Genomic DNA, 14,385 nt, shown 5'->3' on the forward strand with positions numbered 1-14,385 from the left:
ATTATAAACAAGGAACTCAACCTTTTTGCCTTCGAAATCTGGCCCTTAGACATATGTCCACAGAGAGGATTTAAGAAAACCTATATTTTTAAATACACCAAAGAAAGTATTTGAAATGCATGAAAGATTAGGACCATTAAAACCACATTAAGAAATACACACAAAAGCATTGTTTCCACAAGAGCCACAATTGCTCTGCTGACCTCAGGTAAGCACATAGCCTACAGGTGATAGCAAAGGCTTACTTGTAAATTGGAAGCATTATAGGCAACGGAGATGATAAGTGGGGAGCGATTTCTAGTAAGTTGGCACGCTCGTGGAGGGCTTCTTTCACCATCCTATACTGAAAATCAAAACAGAGAAAATGAGTTTGGCAGTAACAGATCATAATATTTTCAAATGGCAAATAGACACCCTGCCAACTGATTGATATACAGAAACCTTCCACCTCCGAGCGAGAAGCGCTCCCTCCTAATCAAATCTCTAATAATACATCATGCTGTCAACCTCAAAGATTTTTTAGAAACCTTAACTGTATTTGCATAGGAGAAAAACATGCTGTCAGAGTTCCCAGGTGTAAGATATTTTCCTGACTTGAGTTACAAGATTATTGTAACCATTTATCTTGCTTTCTCTGGATTGTCCCCTTTCGCAGTTTCCCGGAATGTTTTCTCCAGGTAAGAGATAACAGATTGCTCAAATTCATGGAAAGTTCTCTTGCCTTCCCTAAACCTAGCAAAGATGATATGTAGCCCCGGACAGCTATTTTACAGATGGTAAAGAAGGCTTTGTCGTGACTCCTGGGGCCCTCATTCTGCTTGCCTAAAGAGCTGACGTTATTATAATGCGAGTTTGACACATGACAATAAGGCTGAAGATATTGACAAAATCAGCCAGAACGTATCTGAAATCAGCGGATCATGAAGCCCGCGCCGCTTTCTTGGCATTCATCACAGGTGCTGAAGAGAGACATAGGAAAAGGGGACAGATTCAAAGCTGACTTGTCAAGGTGAGAAAGGGGGCCAGGCTCAAAACTTGACAATGGCAAGTCCTCGCTACTGTGTTTTCCTCGTAAGAAAAGCAGATACGGAGGGAAGCTGATTTTCTTTTCGCCCCTCTGGGAAATGTCATTTTCTACACGGCCTTGGCAGTTTTCAAATGATGGCAGACTGGACACAATCAAGTGTGACACACGAAAAGCGTGACTCAGATCATTTTTTTTTCTCCTGAAGAACATGTCAGCGACAATATGAGTGCATGATCGCAGCTGCAGCTGAGAGACCAATTTGGCGCTCCGTCTGCATTACAGCACAGCTCCCCCGAAACTGCCCAGAAGTAGCAATTTGGTGGCCATTGGCAAAAACCCAATCACGATTGTTAAAAGGCAACACTTCCAAAAGTGATTCTGTAAATCTGCTCCTTTGACATGCTTGTACAGAAAAAAAGCCCCTGATTACCCATAAACGTGATACGATACAGAACGAACTGGCACACCTCTCATGAAAGATACCCCAGCAGCATACATTAAACAGGAATTCTGAACAGGAAGAAATGTTTAAAGCCATTTTAAAAAAAAAAGGCCTGATTTAATTGGGTAGAGAAAGCATAGTGGCAATTTTTGTTTAAAAGCCAGCATACACAATTACCTGCTCAACATCCAACTTCATGATAGCCTTCTGGAGGTACCGCACGCCACCATGGATCAATTTAGTACTTCTGCTGCTGGTCCCCGATGAGAAGTCATCTCTCTCTACAAGGGCTGTTTTTAGTCCTGTGTAACCAGAAAACCAAATTAACTTCTTAAATTACACAATTTGTATGTAATTCATTAAAGGCACTTCTCCAGGGTAGAGACAATCACTGGAAAAATTAGTCTGAACATGGATAAATTTGTATTCAAAGTGCAGTACACTGTCTATATTATAATGAAGAGATTTTAGGCTCTTCCTGAGGGAAAAGCTAAGCCAGAACTAGCAGCATATTAAACTGTGAATGAATCACACCTAGAAAACATTACGGTACAGTTCCACGGCAGCAAGGTTCTCTGGAGTATTTAGGGGTCAGAGGGGGGGCACCATCTTTTCCCTCATGGAAATGGGTGTTGTCACACAGCCCTCAGCATGCAAACTGCTCCACCCCTGCACTCTGTGCTGTTGCAGTGCAGTGTATTCACCAGCACAACTAACCCAACTCCTTCTGTGTGCAGGCTCCTACTTGCAAGTGTGCCTGGGGCGTTATCCAGTGGATACACTGAGGCAGCCATAGAGAGAATATGGAACAAGGGACACCGGCAGGTGGGGGCTTCCACATGATAAAACATGATGGGAATATGGGGGAAGTGCTTCACGGGGTAAAGGGCTTCCCACACAAGGGTGCAAGCATAGGGACCTGAGTTCAGTCACCAGAAGGCACAAAACTGTGAACAAGGTGGAACAGATCTCTAATCCCAGCACTCTGACAGAGTCAGGAGAATACTAGAAACTCACGAACCAAAGAGCCGCTGTATGCAGTGGTAAGCAACAGAAGCCACCCGGCCTCAAACAAGATTGTCCCCGACTCCGCACACATGAACACTCACACACATAAACATAAAGATTCAAAAATCAAAGAACTTCTACTGTTGCGTTTACAGTGCAGTGTAAAGCATTTGTTGATGATACTATTTCATGATTAAAAAGAAATACAAATTAGGACAAACGAACCAGTGCAGAGGATCCATGGAAAAAGGAGACACTCTCATGGCTGGAAAGATGGCTCAGTAGCTAGAAGCACTTGCTACTTTTACAGAGGACTTGAATTCAGTTCCCAGCTCCCAAATCAGGTGGTTCACAATTGCCTGTAACTCCAACTCCTTGGAATATAATGTCCTCTTCTGGCCTCTGCAGGAACCTGCGCTCACATGCAAATGCACACATGCACATAAACACACACACGCACATGCACACACACACATACACACACACACACACATGAAAAAAATTTAAAGATAATATTCTTGCTAGGATGAGGCAGAACAGATATAGGCACATTCTAGAAGCTATCCTATCCCCTTTAACTGAAAAGTACTACAAATCTCATAGGGTGAAAATCTACTTCTGATTTTCTTCTTGTCTAGCAGAGACACCCCGGCCTTTTCAAGACTGCAGATAGCAAGCAATGCTCCAAGTTAGTATCACACACCAAGTGAGTTCCTAAAATTCACAAGTCCTGTGGTGTACAGCCATGAACACCACTGGGAAGGCCTGAGGGCTGGTTACCCCCTTAGGCAATGGGTAATGTCATGGAATCCAATTGCAATCATAATAGGAGGCAGAAGTAATTTGGACCCTTGCTGCTGGGATGGGGGGAAGTGCATATATCTGGTTCAGAACCATTTAGTGTGAAAGGGTTGCTTTTATGACTTTTAACAGTTTAAAAATTGAATGGAAATGCCATCATAAAACCAGAACAATTTCCGTGACTTAAAAGCACAAAAGATTGAAAAGTAGAGATTTTTTTCGCCAAACTATGGTGGTGCATGCCTTTAATCCCAGCACTCAGGAGGCAGAGGCAGGAGGATCTCTGTAAATTTGACACCAGCCTGTTCTACAGAATTAGTTAAAGGGTATCCAAGGCTACATGAGGAAATCCTGTCTCAAAAAAATAGAAAGAAAGAAAGAAAGAAAGAAAGAAAGAAAGAAAGAAAGAAAGAAAGAAAGAAAGAAGGAAGAAAGGAAGGAAGGAAGGAAGGAAGGAAGGAAGGAAGGAAGGAAGGAAGGAAGGAAGAAAGAAAGAAGAAAGAAAAAAAGTGATTTTTGATTCAATATCAATGTCCTACCTAGTAATAACAACAGAAATTACAAGTAAAATGGACCCACATCACTCATTTTAGGCATATATGTCAGAAAAAGTTCTGCAATACCCTAAATTATTAAAACATTACTCATGCTTAATTTATTCTGTCTGTCAGTGCATATTTTAAAAAGTATTGAGAGTCCAAGTACAGACACTGGATATGAGTGGGGCACGGGCCAGCTATCAAGAGGCTCTGCTCAGGCAAACAAATGAGGAACAGCAGAGGCCCGCCAGGGCTCCTTCCAAGACAAGAATCTCTCATCTTCCTGCAGATCAGAAACTGAATTCAGGGCATGAACCCAGAAATGCACATGCTCAAAATCACATTCGCCAACCCCTTCGGCACATACTCTACCACCTTCACTTAGTAAGTCCGACAGAGTTCTTTTGGCATTCTAAACTGGTCCATTTTTTTCTTCAGTTGAAGATCAGACGAGGGAGTTGACTTTCAGATGGTATTTAGGAGCCACATTATTTAAAATGTGCCTCTCTTTAAACCCTAGCATCGCCATTATTGCATCAAGATGCCTGCACCAGGGAAGTGAGCCTGAGAGGACAAGAAGAGGGCATCCAACCTCTGCTTCCTATTTGGGCAGCCCAAAATGTTCTCCAGGCTGTGATCTTAGACCCTCCAGAACAGTCCTCACTTGAGTGTGGCCTGTGAGCAGCGCCCCCTCCTGACCAGAAGAACATAGCAGCCTTGAAGGCAAGTTGCTCCCCATACTCATGAAGTCCACCCCTCCTCACCTCACTACCCGCGCCAGCACTTGCTCTAGTGAAGCAAGTTGTCATGCAGTTACATGTAAGGAACCAGGAGGCCCCAGATGACTGGTCACGAGGAGTTCAGGCTTCAGTCCAGCAGCTAGGGAAACTGAACCCCGCTGGCAGCGTGTGAGCGAGTCACAGAAAATGTACCGCCCGTGGACACTGAGAGCTCGCTGTGACTCCCGACCTTCCCAACAGACATGAAACAGGCATTCCTGTTTAAGCCACTCCAATCTGTGAAGGGATTTACTGGTAATAAAATTCCTGTGGAAGGAATGGTGATGTCCAGTTAAGGTTGCTTTTTTTCCCCCTTCATATTTTACTTATTTTAGTGTGTGTGTGTGTGTGTGTGTATGTGTGTGTGTGTGTGTGTGTGTGTGTGTTTCTCCCTTGGTGTGTGTATGTGCACCATATTTGTGCAGTAGCACCAAAGGTCAGAAGAGATACCCGATCCCCTGGAGTTACGGGTGGTTTTGAGCTACCATGTGGGTGCCAGGAACCAAACCTGAGCAGTAAGCACTCTGAACTGCTGAGCCATCTCTCTAGTACCCCAATTTAGTTTTTAATCACTTCTGGGGAGGCAGCCTTCAGCAAAGTCTGAGTTCACAGAGCCTTGATCAAGATGGGTGAGTAAGAGAGAGGGCCTATCGTAGACAGAGGCCAACTTAGAGGCAAGCTGATCCTAACATCACCTGTCATTCCAGTCTAGGTCACGGAGGCTGGAAAATTATGAGTTCCACACCACCCTGAGATGTATAATGAAACCATGGAAGAGGGGAGGGAAAGATGAGGAGAAGGATGAAGGGGGAGGGACAAGGTAGGGAGGGTGTGTGCCTTGTCACAAGCAGCTTGTTCCTGGGGACGGGAATCTCACGAGAGGATGTGATAACAACACACCAGGGCATTTGAATCCTGTCCTAAAAGGCCATTACTGGCCACAACAGCAATTACTGCATATCCTCAAAAGGAAAATGCCTCCGAGAAGACATCTACTGGTCACACGTCACTAAAATAATATGCATTAGTGCCTAGACGCACTAAACTCTATTCAGTTCTGGGTGTCCAGTTCCAGGAACCAGAGTTTGCTTGGATTTTTTAAGCAAATTTTAATTTTTTTCCCCACAAGTTCTCAGACTTTGTTTGGTGAAGTACTATTAGGTCGCTCCTCAAGGGAACTGCTGAAGTGTTTAAGCTGAGAAATCTGACGGACTGGGGTTCTAGAAAGATTTCTTTGGGTGGGGGGGTGGGGATGAGGCTGGAGAATTGGCGACAGCAGACCCAAGGCCCCCAGTGTAGCCTGGCCAATCAGGAGTCCTATCTCAGGAGGCAGCTCTAGCAAGAGGTCTCAGGGACCCTGCTGTCAGGGTGGGTTTTTCTTTCCCAAACTGACTCTGTGAGCTGTCCAGGGACTTAGCAAACCACTTCAGGCAGGTATTCCAGGATACTTACTGTCAAGTTGCTGGTGCCTGCTTTTTCCTGTCGTGGGTGTTTTAGAAGTTATTCGTATGTATTTCTGTGAGAAACCACAGTGAGCAGCAACGAAATTTAAAGCAAGCCTTTCCATCACACCAGGCCCTCCTCTGGTGCTGCCATCTTATTACCTCTTGTCGAATTACCAAGCCACCCACCAGAATTTCTGCAGAGAAATGAGGCTGCTTTTCTCAAAGCAAACAACAAATGTAGTCTCCAAAATGGTTGCCAAATTGGTGTATGAAATCACCAGGTTACCTAAAAGTCGCTTAAACTACAAAAGAAAGGACGCAAGCCTAAAACATCAGAACTATGACACTGTCAACTACTCCACGCATCGAGTGTTCCAAATCTCTTGATTTTGCTGGATGGGAATACTGAGAAAAAGTAGCACAGAGTCAAAACATGACCAGATGTCTCAGCCGATTCTAGGACTCCATTCTTTGATTACTTAACTAAAAGTGTGAGCCTTTAAATGTTTATGGTGTGCGTGGGGAAGCACTGGTTGGGGGCATAAGATCTTGCTATGCATCACAGGCGCCCTTGTAACTCACTGTGTAGCCCACTGTGTAGCTGGAAACACTTCCTGCACCAGCCTCCCCAGGGTTGGGATTATAAATTTGCATCACTGGATTCTAATTGTTTTGTTTATTTTTTGTTTTGTCTTCTTGGTCTAATGTTTTCCCCTCTTAAAGATGGCTGGTTTTAAATGAAAGGCTTTGTTTCCTAAAGATAAGGTAAGAAAGTAAAAAGAAGGTCTCTTGATCCTCTCAGAGTAACTGCGTGTATTTTTGATGTGGCACTCAATCCTTAGCCTTTGCAATCTTGGGTAAGGCAGGGTTGAAGAGATCAAAAGGAAGATTTGTTTCCAGGAGGCAAACAACCTCTTGCTGAGAACTGAGGAGGCCAGGTGGTGGTAGCACACACCTTTAATCCCAGCACTTGGGAGACAGAGGCAGAGGGATCTCTGTGAGTTCAAGGCTACCATGTGATACACAGACTGGATCTGTCTAAAGGAGGAACAGAGCTCACACAAAGGTGACCCCAGCACTTGGGATCCTACGCCTTTAACCCCAGCACTAAGGAGGTGGAGACAGGAGTGATCTGGCTGGGCAGAGTGAGGAATGTAAGGCTGGAGGAGGCAGGAGCTCAGTGCTGTCTGAGGATGCAGTCTGAGGAGAGGATCGCCCCTGCGATCTGAGCATTGGTAGAGGTGAACGGTCTCTCTAGTGGCCAGTCGCACCGCTTCACTGATCCTTCTGCTTTCACCCGCTCATATCTGACTCCGGGTTTTATTCATTAAGACAATGAGAATTGGTGCTACAGTCTGCTTTCGTTCACCCCACGCGTCAGCGCACCTAAGCCGTATCTTCCAGGGAGGGTGCAGGACGGGCACCAAACACATCTCTGTTCTGACTCATCCGGCCTAAAGGACACTGTCGAGCTATTTCCAACTAAATCAACTCATGGATCCAGACAGTCGGCTGAATGAAGGGGAATAATTACAACCTAAAGGGAGAAACGATACGACATTTAACTCTCACAACATGGAAGAGAACAGAAGTATATTTTAATACCTTTTACTGATTATCTTATTATGCATGAAAACATGCTCAATATAATAAATGCGGAGATGCACAGAGAACAAAATAAAACTCCTGTAATTACACCACTCAGAGATAACCACAGTTGACATTTGGGCGTTTAAACATTCACATTTTCTGTGCATGTAGATAATCACATACGTACAGTTTTGTAAAAACGGGATCATATTTAAAGTTTTTTCATTTAACACTGTTTATTATAAACGTTTTGTAATCGATAAATACTGTGTGTAATTTCATTGTTAAAACCTTTTAAAGTATTACATTAAACATTTACTATGGCTTATTTATTCAGTTCCTTGTTTGTGAACATCTGTCTTCACTCTTTCAGATTGTGCAGCATGATTATATTTTCCTTTAAACTCCCTGTATCTGTAATTATTTCATTAGGATTAAATTTCAGAAATGTGACTGTTAGAGTTTGCTAAATGGAAAGCAGGAACCATCGCTATGAAATAATCAGAGGCCGAAAGGCAATAACACAAGTCAAACAGTTAAGATCGTGCCTTAGTAACGTAAGCATAGGCACCACATCTGCGTGCTGCACAGGGAAAGATGAGGTTTTAAACAAAGATGAGATTCTCTTTCTTTAAACTTTGGGCACCTATTTGGGTTTCTGAGCCACTGTCATTACTAATACAGAAGACTACCCCAAAGGCCTAACACGAAGGACTCCTTCCTCTAGGATGGCACCTACAAGGAGCTGGCAGGAACCCTGGCAAGCTAAGGCCTGGATCCAATACTTTGTCTGGCATTTTCTGACAGTGAATGTTTTGTACAGGTGTATAAAATATTAGATATTCATTATTTCAATTCCTGTGGCTATGCCCATATTAGGAAATGGATAAATATATAACTAATATATAACTGTTAACTTTGACTATATCATTAACATGTTTTATGTTACTTAAATATACATTCAATTGTAAAGTCACAAAATTGTGTTCATAACATAATAATATAGTTTCAGGAAATGAGAGGTGCTACTATAGTTCCTTCTTTTCACCTTGTTATTACAAAAATGGCCGGTGTCAAATGGGGGGAGGGTTATCAGTCAGTGTAAGACAAAATGATAAAAATAATACAATAGCCAATGAAACTGAGGTTAATTATTTAAAATGGTTTGTGTGTATTACTATAATCTTGCTGTGCTTAAGTCTACCTGTATTCATTTGTGCTTAAAATATACGTGTAATTAAGTTATTCTTCCAAAATATTCTTTTCCGACTTATAACACATTTTGGCTATTTTCTTGGCAATTACTTGTAGGTCTATCTGATCTCCCTTTTTTTTTTTTTTTTTGTTTTTGTTTTTTCGAGACAGGGTCTCTCTGCAGCTCTGGAGCCTGTCCTGGAACTAGCTCTTGTAGACCAGGTTGGCCTCGAACTCACAGAGATCTGCCTGCCTCTGACTCCCGAGTGCTGGGATTAAAGGCGTGCGCCTCCACCACTTGGCTTTATCTGATTTCTATAACTGACTAAAATCTTTATTTAGGAAGTCATTCCCCAATATCTTGCTACCATAAATACTGTCATAAATAAAATTCCAAGGGCCAGGGAGGCCAGGCTGTGAAAGTACTAACCATACAAGCCAAATTTGATCCCCAGAATCCACATAAAAAGATGTGTATAACGATGTGAATCTAATCCCAACATGCCTACTGTGGTCACGCATCCATACACACGTACACACAGAGACACATACAGGGGTGCATACCTACAAACATGCAAACATTAGTTTTTTTAGATAACAAGAATTTAGTTAATACGGCCATTACACACCCATCTTTGAACAACTCCTGCTTTCTTTATTCAAACAAAACTACTTAAAAAGATGTGGTTGATTCAAAATTAAGATAAACACTCCCTGGACCAGAAGTGAGGCAGAACAGAGCGCTCGGGTCAAACACGTCTGTCCCGGTGGGCTCAGAATCTGGAAATACGATCCTAAAGGATCAGGAATAGAACTATTTACGGTGTGTAAACAAAAAAGGCAGATGAACCACTGAAAGCTGAGACTGAAGAAGGGTTCTGCACTTCATACAGGAAGTTGCCAAGCTACTCCTGACCACTGTCTAGGGCTGGGGACTATGTGCTGGGTCCCAGCTAGATGCAGGGAGAGAAATACAACCAGAGCACACCACCAGAGCCAAGGCTCCAGTCAAGATGAACATGGGACAGGCAGAAGACCCAGGGAGAGGAAAAGTTCCGGACAGATCTTAAAGGCAGAAGCAACTAGAAATGGACGAGAATAGAAAACTATTCAAGGAAAAGAAGAAGCAATCAATGAAAAGAGAGTTCAGTGATGAGCCCACCAGGCTCCAAAGGACAGTCCCACCCAAAGGCCACACAGCCCTGAAGACCTGAAATGGATCACAAAACAAGTACAAAAGTTGTAAACCTAGGAGAGGAATGAATGGGTAAGGAGGGGAAGGGTTGACAATGGTGCGACACGGAAGGGTGAGGGGAGACAACGATCACAATACATTATTTCAATTGTTTCAAATTATTTCAAATCACATACATTTATCCAATTGTTAAAGAACTAAGTTCATTAATAATTAAAAACAATCTAATGTGATAGACAGAAAGGGGAAACAGAAACAAAATGAAAAGGTTAAATAGGGCCAGAGCGATGGATGAATATTGCTCTTCTAAAGGACCTAAGTTCAATTCCTAGCACTCAACTAGAAACTAACAAGCATCTATAACTCCAGTGCCAGATGATCTGGTACCTTCTTCTGACCTCTACAGGCAAAATACCCATACATATAAATAAAATAAATAATAAAAATTTAAAGAGTGAATAAATACACAGAATTTAGTTAAACACTGTTTATAATAGACAAAGCAAAGCGCTGAAAATATTTAAACTGGACATAGTGGTGCATGCCTTTAATTCCAGATCTCAGGAGGTAGAAACAGGAAGGTCAGAAGTTTGAAATGACTCTCTGCTACCTGACTTAGTTTGAAGTCAGTTTGTGCTATCTGAATCCCCTATCACAAACAAGTGCACTACTTTAAACAAACCCTGTTTGGTATAACAAGTATTTTCCACGTTTCATATGGTCTTACTTTATTGTTTTTTGCAACAGATAAAAATTCTTGTTTTCTTGTTTTGTTTGCAGCAGTGCAGGCTCAAACCCAGAGCCTTTCACACACTAGGTAAACGCTCAACTTTCCATCTACTTCTAAACTCTTACTTTTGTCCCACTCTTCTTCCTATTACTTTGCCACAGAATTTTATAGTAGTTTTAAAACATTTTAATAACTGATACGCCCTCTGCATATCCTAGTAATCTAGGAGATGGCGCAGGTTTGCTTTCCAAGTGACTCTGGCACCATTTTTCAAGTTTTTCCGGCCTGACTCCTGACAAAGGAAATCACTGTATTAAAACTGTGTTAAAGATCAGACAGAGGGTTGTCCAGCGTTAATCCCAGCACACAGGAGGCAGAAGCAGGCAAATCTCTGTGCATTTGAGAACTGTCTAGTCTCCATAGTGAGTTTGATGACAGACAGGGCTATGTAGAGAGACCCTATCTCAAAAAAAAAAAAATTAAGACCCTATCTCAAAAAAAAAATTAAAAACCCAAAAAGTTAAATTTCCAAAATAACGGTCAGAGATTTGCAACATTACACCATATCTAGTGTCTAGCAAGGACTGAGCCTGCTTTGTGTTGTTTAAACCCCTGAAATGCAGTTCCCCCACTGTTCTAGTTTTATTTTTATTGCTGTAATATAAAACTGAGCAAAACCAGTCTGATGGAGTCAATTCCTCAATTAAGGTTCCTCTTCCCAGGTGATTCCAGTTACGTCAAGCAGACAAAAAGCTAACTGCACACCCAACTCCCAGATGCAGTGTAGCAGAATACTCAAGCATATAGGCCTATAGCCTCCAGAAAGAATCAAAGATCATTCAAGGCTCTCCGTCTTTTGCAATTTTTTTCTATAATGCATAAATCTTTGATTATAGAAAAGAATGTTACTATTACGCTCCAACTATCCCTAAAAATCTAGAAGTTCTATGACTTACTGAAAGTCAGAGATAAATAGCAGTGAGACCAAACTTGGAACTGGCTGCATTCCACATGCATAGTCTGTGTCCTGACTACGCTGCACCGCCCAGACTTAAAAGAAGCATGGTGAGAGTCAAGAGTTGCCAGTCTTACACCACTTTATAAACCATAAGGACCTGTACATTGTTTTGTCTTTAGGGTTTCTTTAAAGATTTATTATGTTTATGTATCTGCCTTTGTGCGTTCATATGCATCATATGTATGCAGGAGCCCATGAAAAACAGAGGGCATCAGAGCCTTTGGAGATACCATTCATTCACGTACTAGGAACGGATCCTGGGGCCTCTTAAAGAGCAGTGAGTGTTCTTAACTGCTGAGCCAACCTCCCCATCTCTCCAGCCCCTGGCATTTAGGCTTTTGAAACATGTCTCAGAACCTTGAACTGATCCTACTGTCACCTGTCACATACAGGTGTGATATACACACAGGTAAAGTCACATAAAAAGAGACAAATGAAACAGCTGGCAGAGACTGCAATAATCAAAGTCTCCTCCTTCCTGTTACCTTGGGAGCAAAGCCCCCACGATGGTGCCTGGGGGACCATACTTCAATCGAGAAACTAGCCACAGATGTGGTGAACATGAGGACATTACTATTGATGCTAGATCTGCAGAAGAACATCAGCCAAATTGTGCATGTTATGTTTATGAAATAATATTCCCAAATGAAACAAATGAGAATTGATTCCTGAAAAGATGTAGATGGTGAGAATGTAAATAAATGACCATTATAAGGACTCCACAACTTCGCCTCCACTGTCTTTGTTTATCCACTACTGAAATCACATTTGGGCATAGGATTTTATCTAAAAAGCTTGTGTAAACATTTCTCTACAAATCCTTTCACATCTAGTGGTTCCCACCAAAACTTTGATGTCCTAAAAAAAAATCTAATTATTACTGGTAACTTTAAAAGATCACAGTAATTTATTTTTGTCAAATGTGACTAAAGATTAATGGATACAATCAGGAATAATTTGGTAAAAACATATCAAACACAGAGAAAGCAAAATTTGTTGTTAAGTGAAGCATCAAATATAATAAAAGAGCAAATTCCATGAATGAACAGCAACAATGCGCAATTCATTAACCAAAGGCCCATGGTTATTTCACACTTCAGAGGGCCACTGATATAATCAGAAACCACAGTAAGAGGATAAATACACACTACCTTCAGCACCTCCTTGTATGTTTTAATTATAAACACTATGACCATCCCTTCTGTAAATCATAAACTTAGGTAAAGACAAGCAATTATTCTAAGGTGGCGATCAATACGTCACAAAATATTGAGTGCATGTCATTTTCTTAGATGTTATTAAATATGAGACTCTCATGAAACTCCAATCATCATCTTTGTGGTCATCATCACTACCACTACCCACAATTCTCTAATCACTACCGAATGCCTACTTCACTGTTCAAAGGAAAAAACTATATTAGTTAACATCTTACTAGTTCTTGCATGTTCAGAGCTTGTTCAGAACTTCACTCATAGCAGTATGGTTTTAAATGAGGAAGAAAAAAACATGAGGCTGGAGGTGCAGTTCAGTAGTTACGTAATAGCAGGCTTGAGGCCCCAGGTTTAGCATCCAGCACACACACAAAAACACAAAAATAGCCAGATATGCTGTCACATGCCTGAAATCCAAGTGTCTGAGAGGCTAAGTCGGGAGCATATAAAGTCTGAGGCCAGGCTGGGTGACCTAGTCAGCTCATGTCACACAAACAAGTGGGGAGTGACTGAGAAACACATTCATCCTCTTCTGTCCTCTGGACATGCACACTTGCAAAAACCATACACAAATGTGTGTGCATACAACACACTCACAAAAAGCAAACAAAAAACTTCATTCGCTTGGTGAAAACACACAAAACAGCATTTTCCACTGACAAGAATAAATACAACGTACACAAAACCCTACTAAATATAGTTATTGAAAAAAAGCCCACTATAGGAGAGTAACTACAACTGATCTTGTCTACGTTTTCAAACAGAATAGAGAAAGTACACGAAGAGAATTTCTTATTTCTCTGCAATAGGAAAAAAGAAATAAGGCTGTGGTGATGGTTTCATGGGGATTCCCTCGGGGTCCTCCAGTCACCCCGTATGTCAAGCTTCTGCTACCTGCCACCTTGCCTTCTTCAGCTCTAGATCTGTCTTTAAACAGTTCCCTCTGCTTCTGTAAATCCTTCCTCTATTGTTATTATTATTATTATTATCATTATCATTATTATATTTCTCCATTGAAGTTATCAATTGACTAGTTAATTGACTATGAATTGACTAGTTAAGTCAATTTGAGAGTTGTTCTGAGTTCCAATCTACTTCCTCTGGTTTCTATTTTCTCTGCTTCTTGGCAGTAGTAAGTGTGCACATAGACATTCATATTCTTTCTCTCTCTCTCTCTCTCTCTCTCTGTCTGTCTCTCTCTCCTCTCTCTCTCTCTCTCTCTCTCTCTCTCTCTCTCTCTCTCTCTCTCTCTCTCTCTCTCTCCTTCTCCCCGCCTCTCCCCCTCATGGATAACAATCTCTATTTTCCAACTTTGACAAAGAAACCCCTTTCCTTCGCTACTACCTTCTCTATAAGGTGGCTGTATGTGTCCCCCTATTATCTTCTCTATAAGACAGTGGTAT

At 41.7% G+C, this 14,385-nt stretch overlaps 1 protein-coding gene across 1 annotated transcript in view; it reads right to left on the minus strand.

Moving 5' to 3' along the window:
• Positions 1-14,385, minus strand: part of Gpd2 (glycerol-3-phosphate dehydrogenase 2) — a 137,540-nt gene that overhangs the window by 63,577 nt on the left and 59,578 nt on the right. Inside the window, exons 4-5 of the mRNA XM_038337683.1 lie at positions 1,647-1,771; positions 246-343 (exon numbers count right to left, since the gene is read on the minus strand). Coding sequence (XP_038193611.1) covers positions 246-343; positions 1,647-1,771 — 223 coding nt within the window. The remainder of the gene's footprint in view (positions 1-245; positions 344-1,646; positions 1,772-14,385) is intronic.

The sequence above is a fragment of the Arvicola amphibius genome, chromosome 7, assembly GCF_903992535.2.
Source record: "Arvicola amphibius chromosome 7, mArvAmp1.2, whole genome shotgun sequence".
NCBI lineage: Eukaryota > Metazoa > Chordata > Mammalia > Rodentia > Cricetidae > Arvicola > Arvicola amphibius.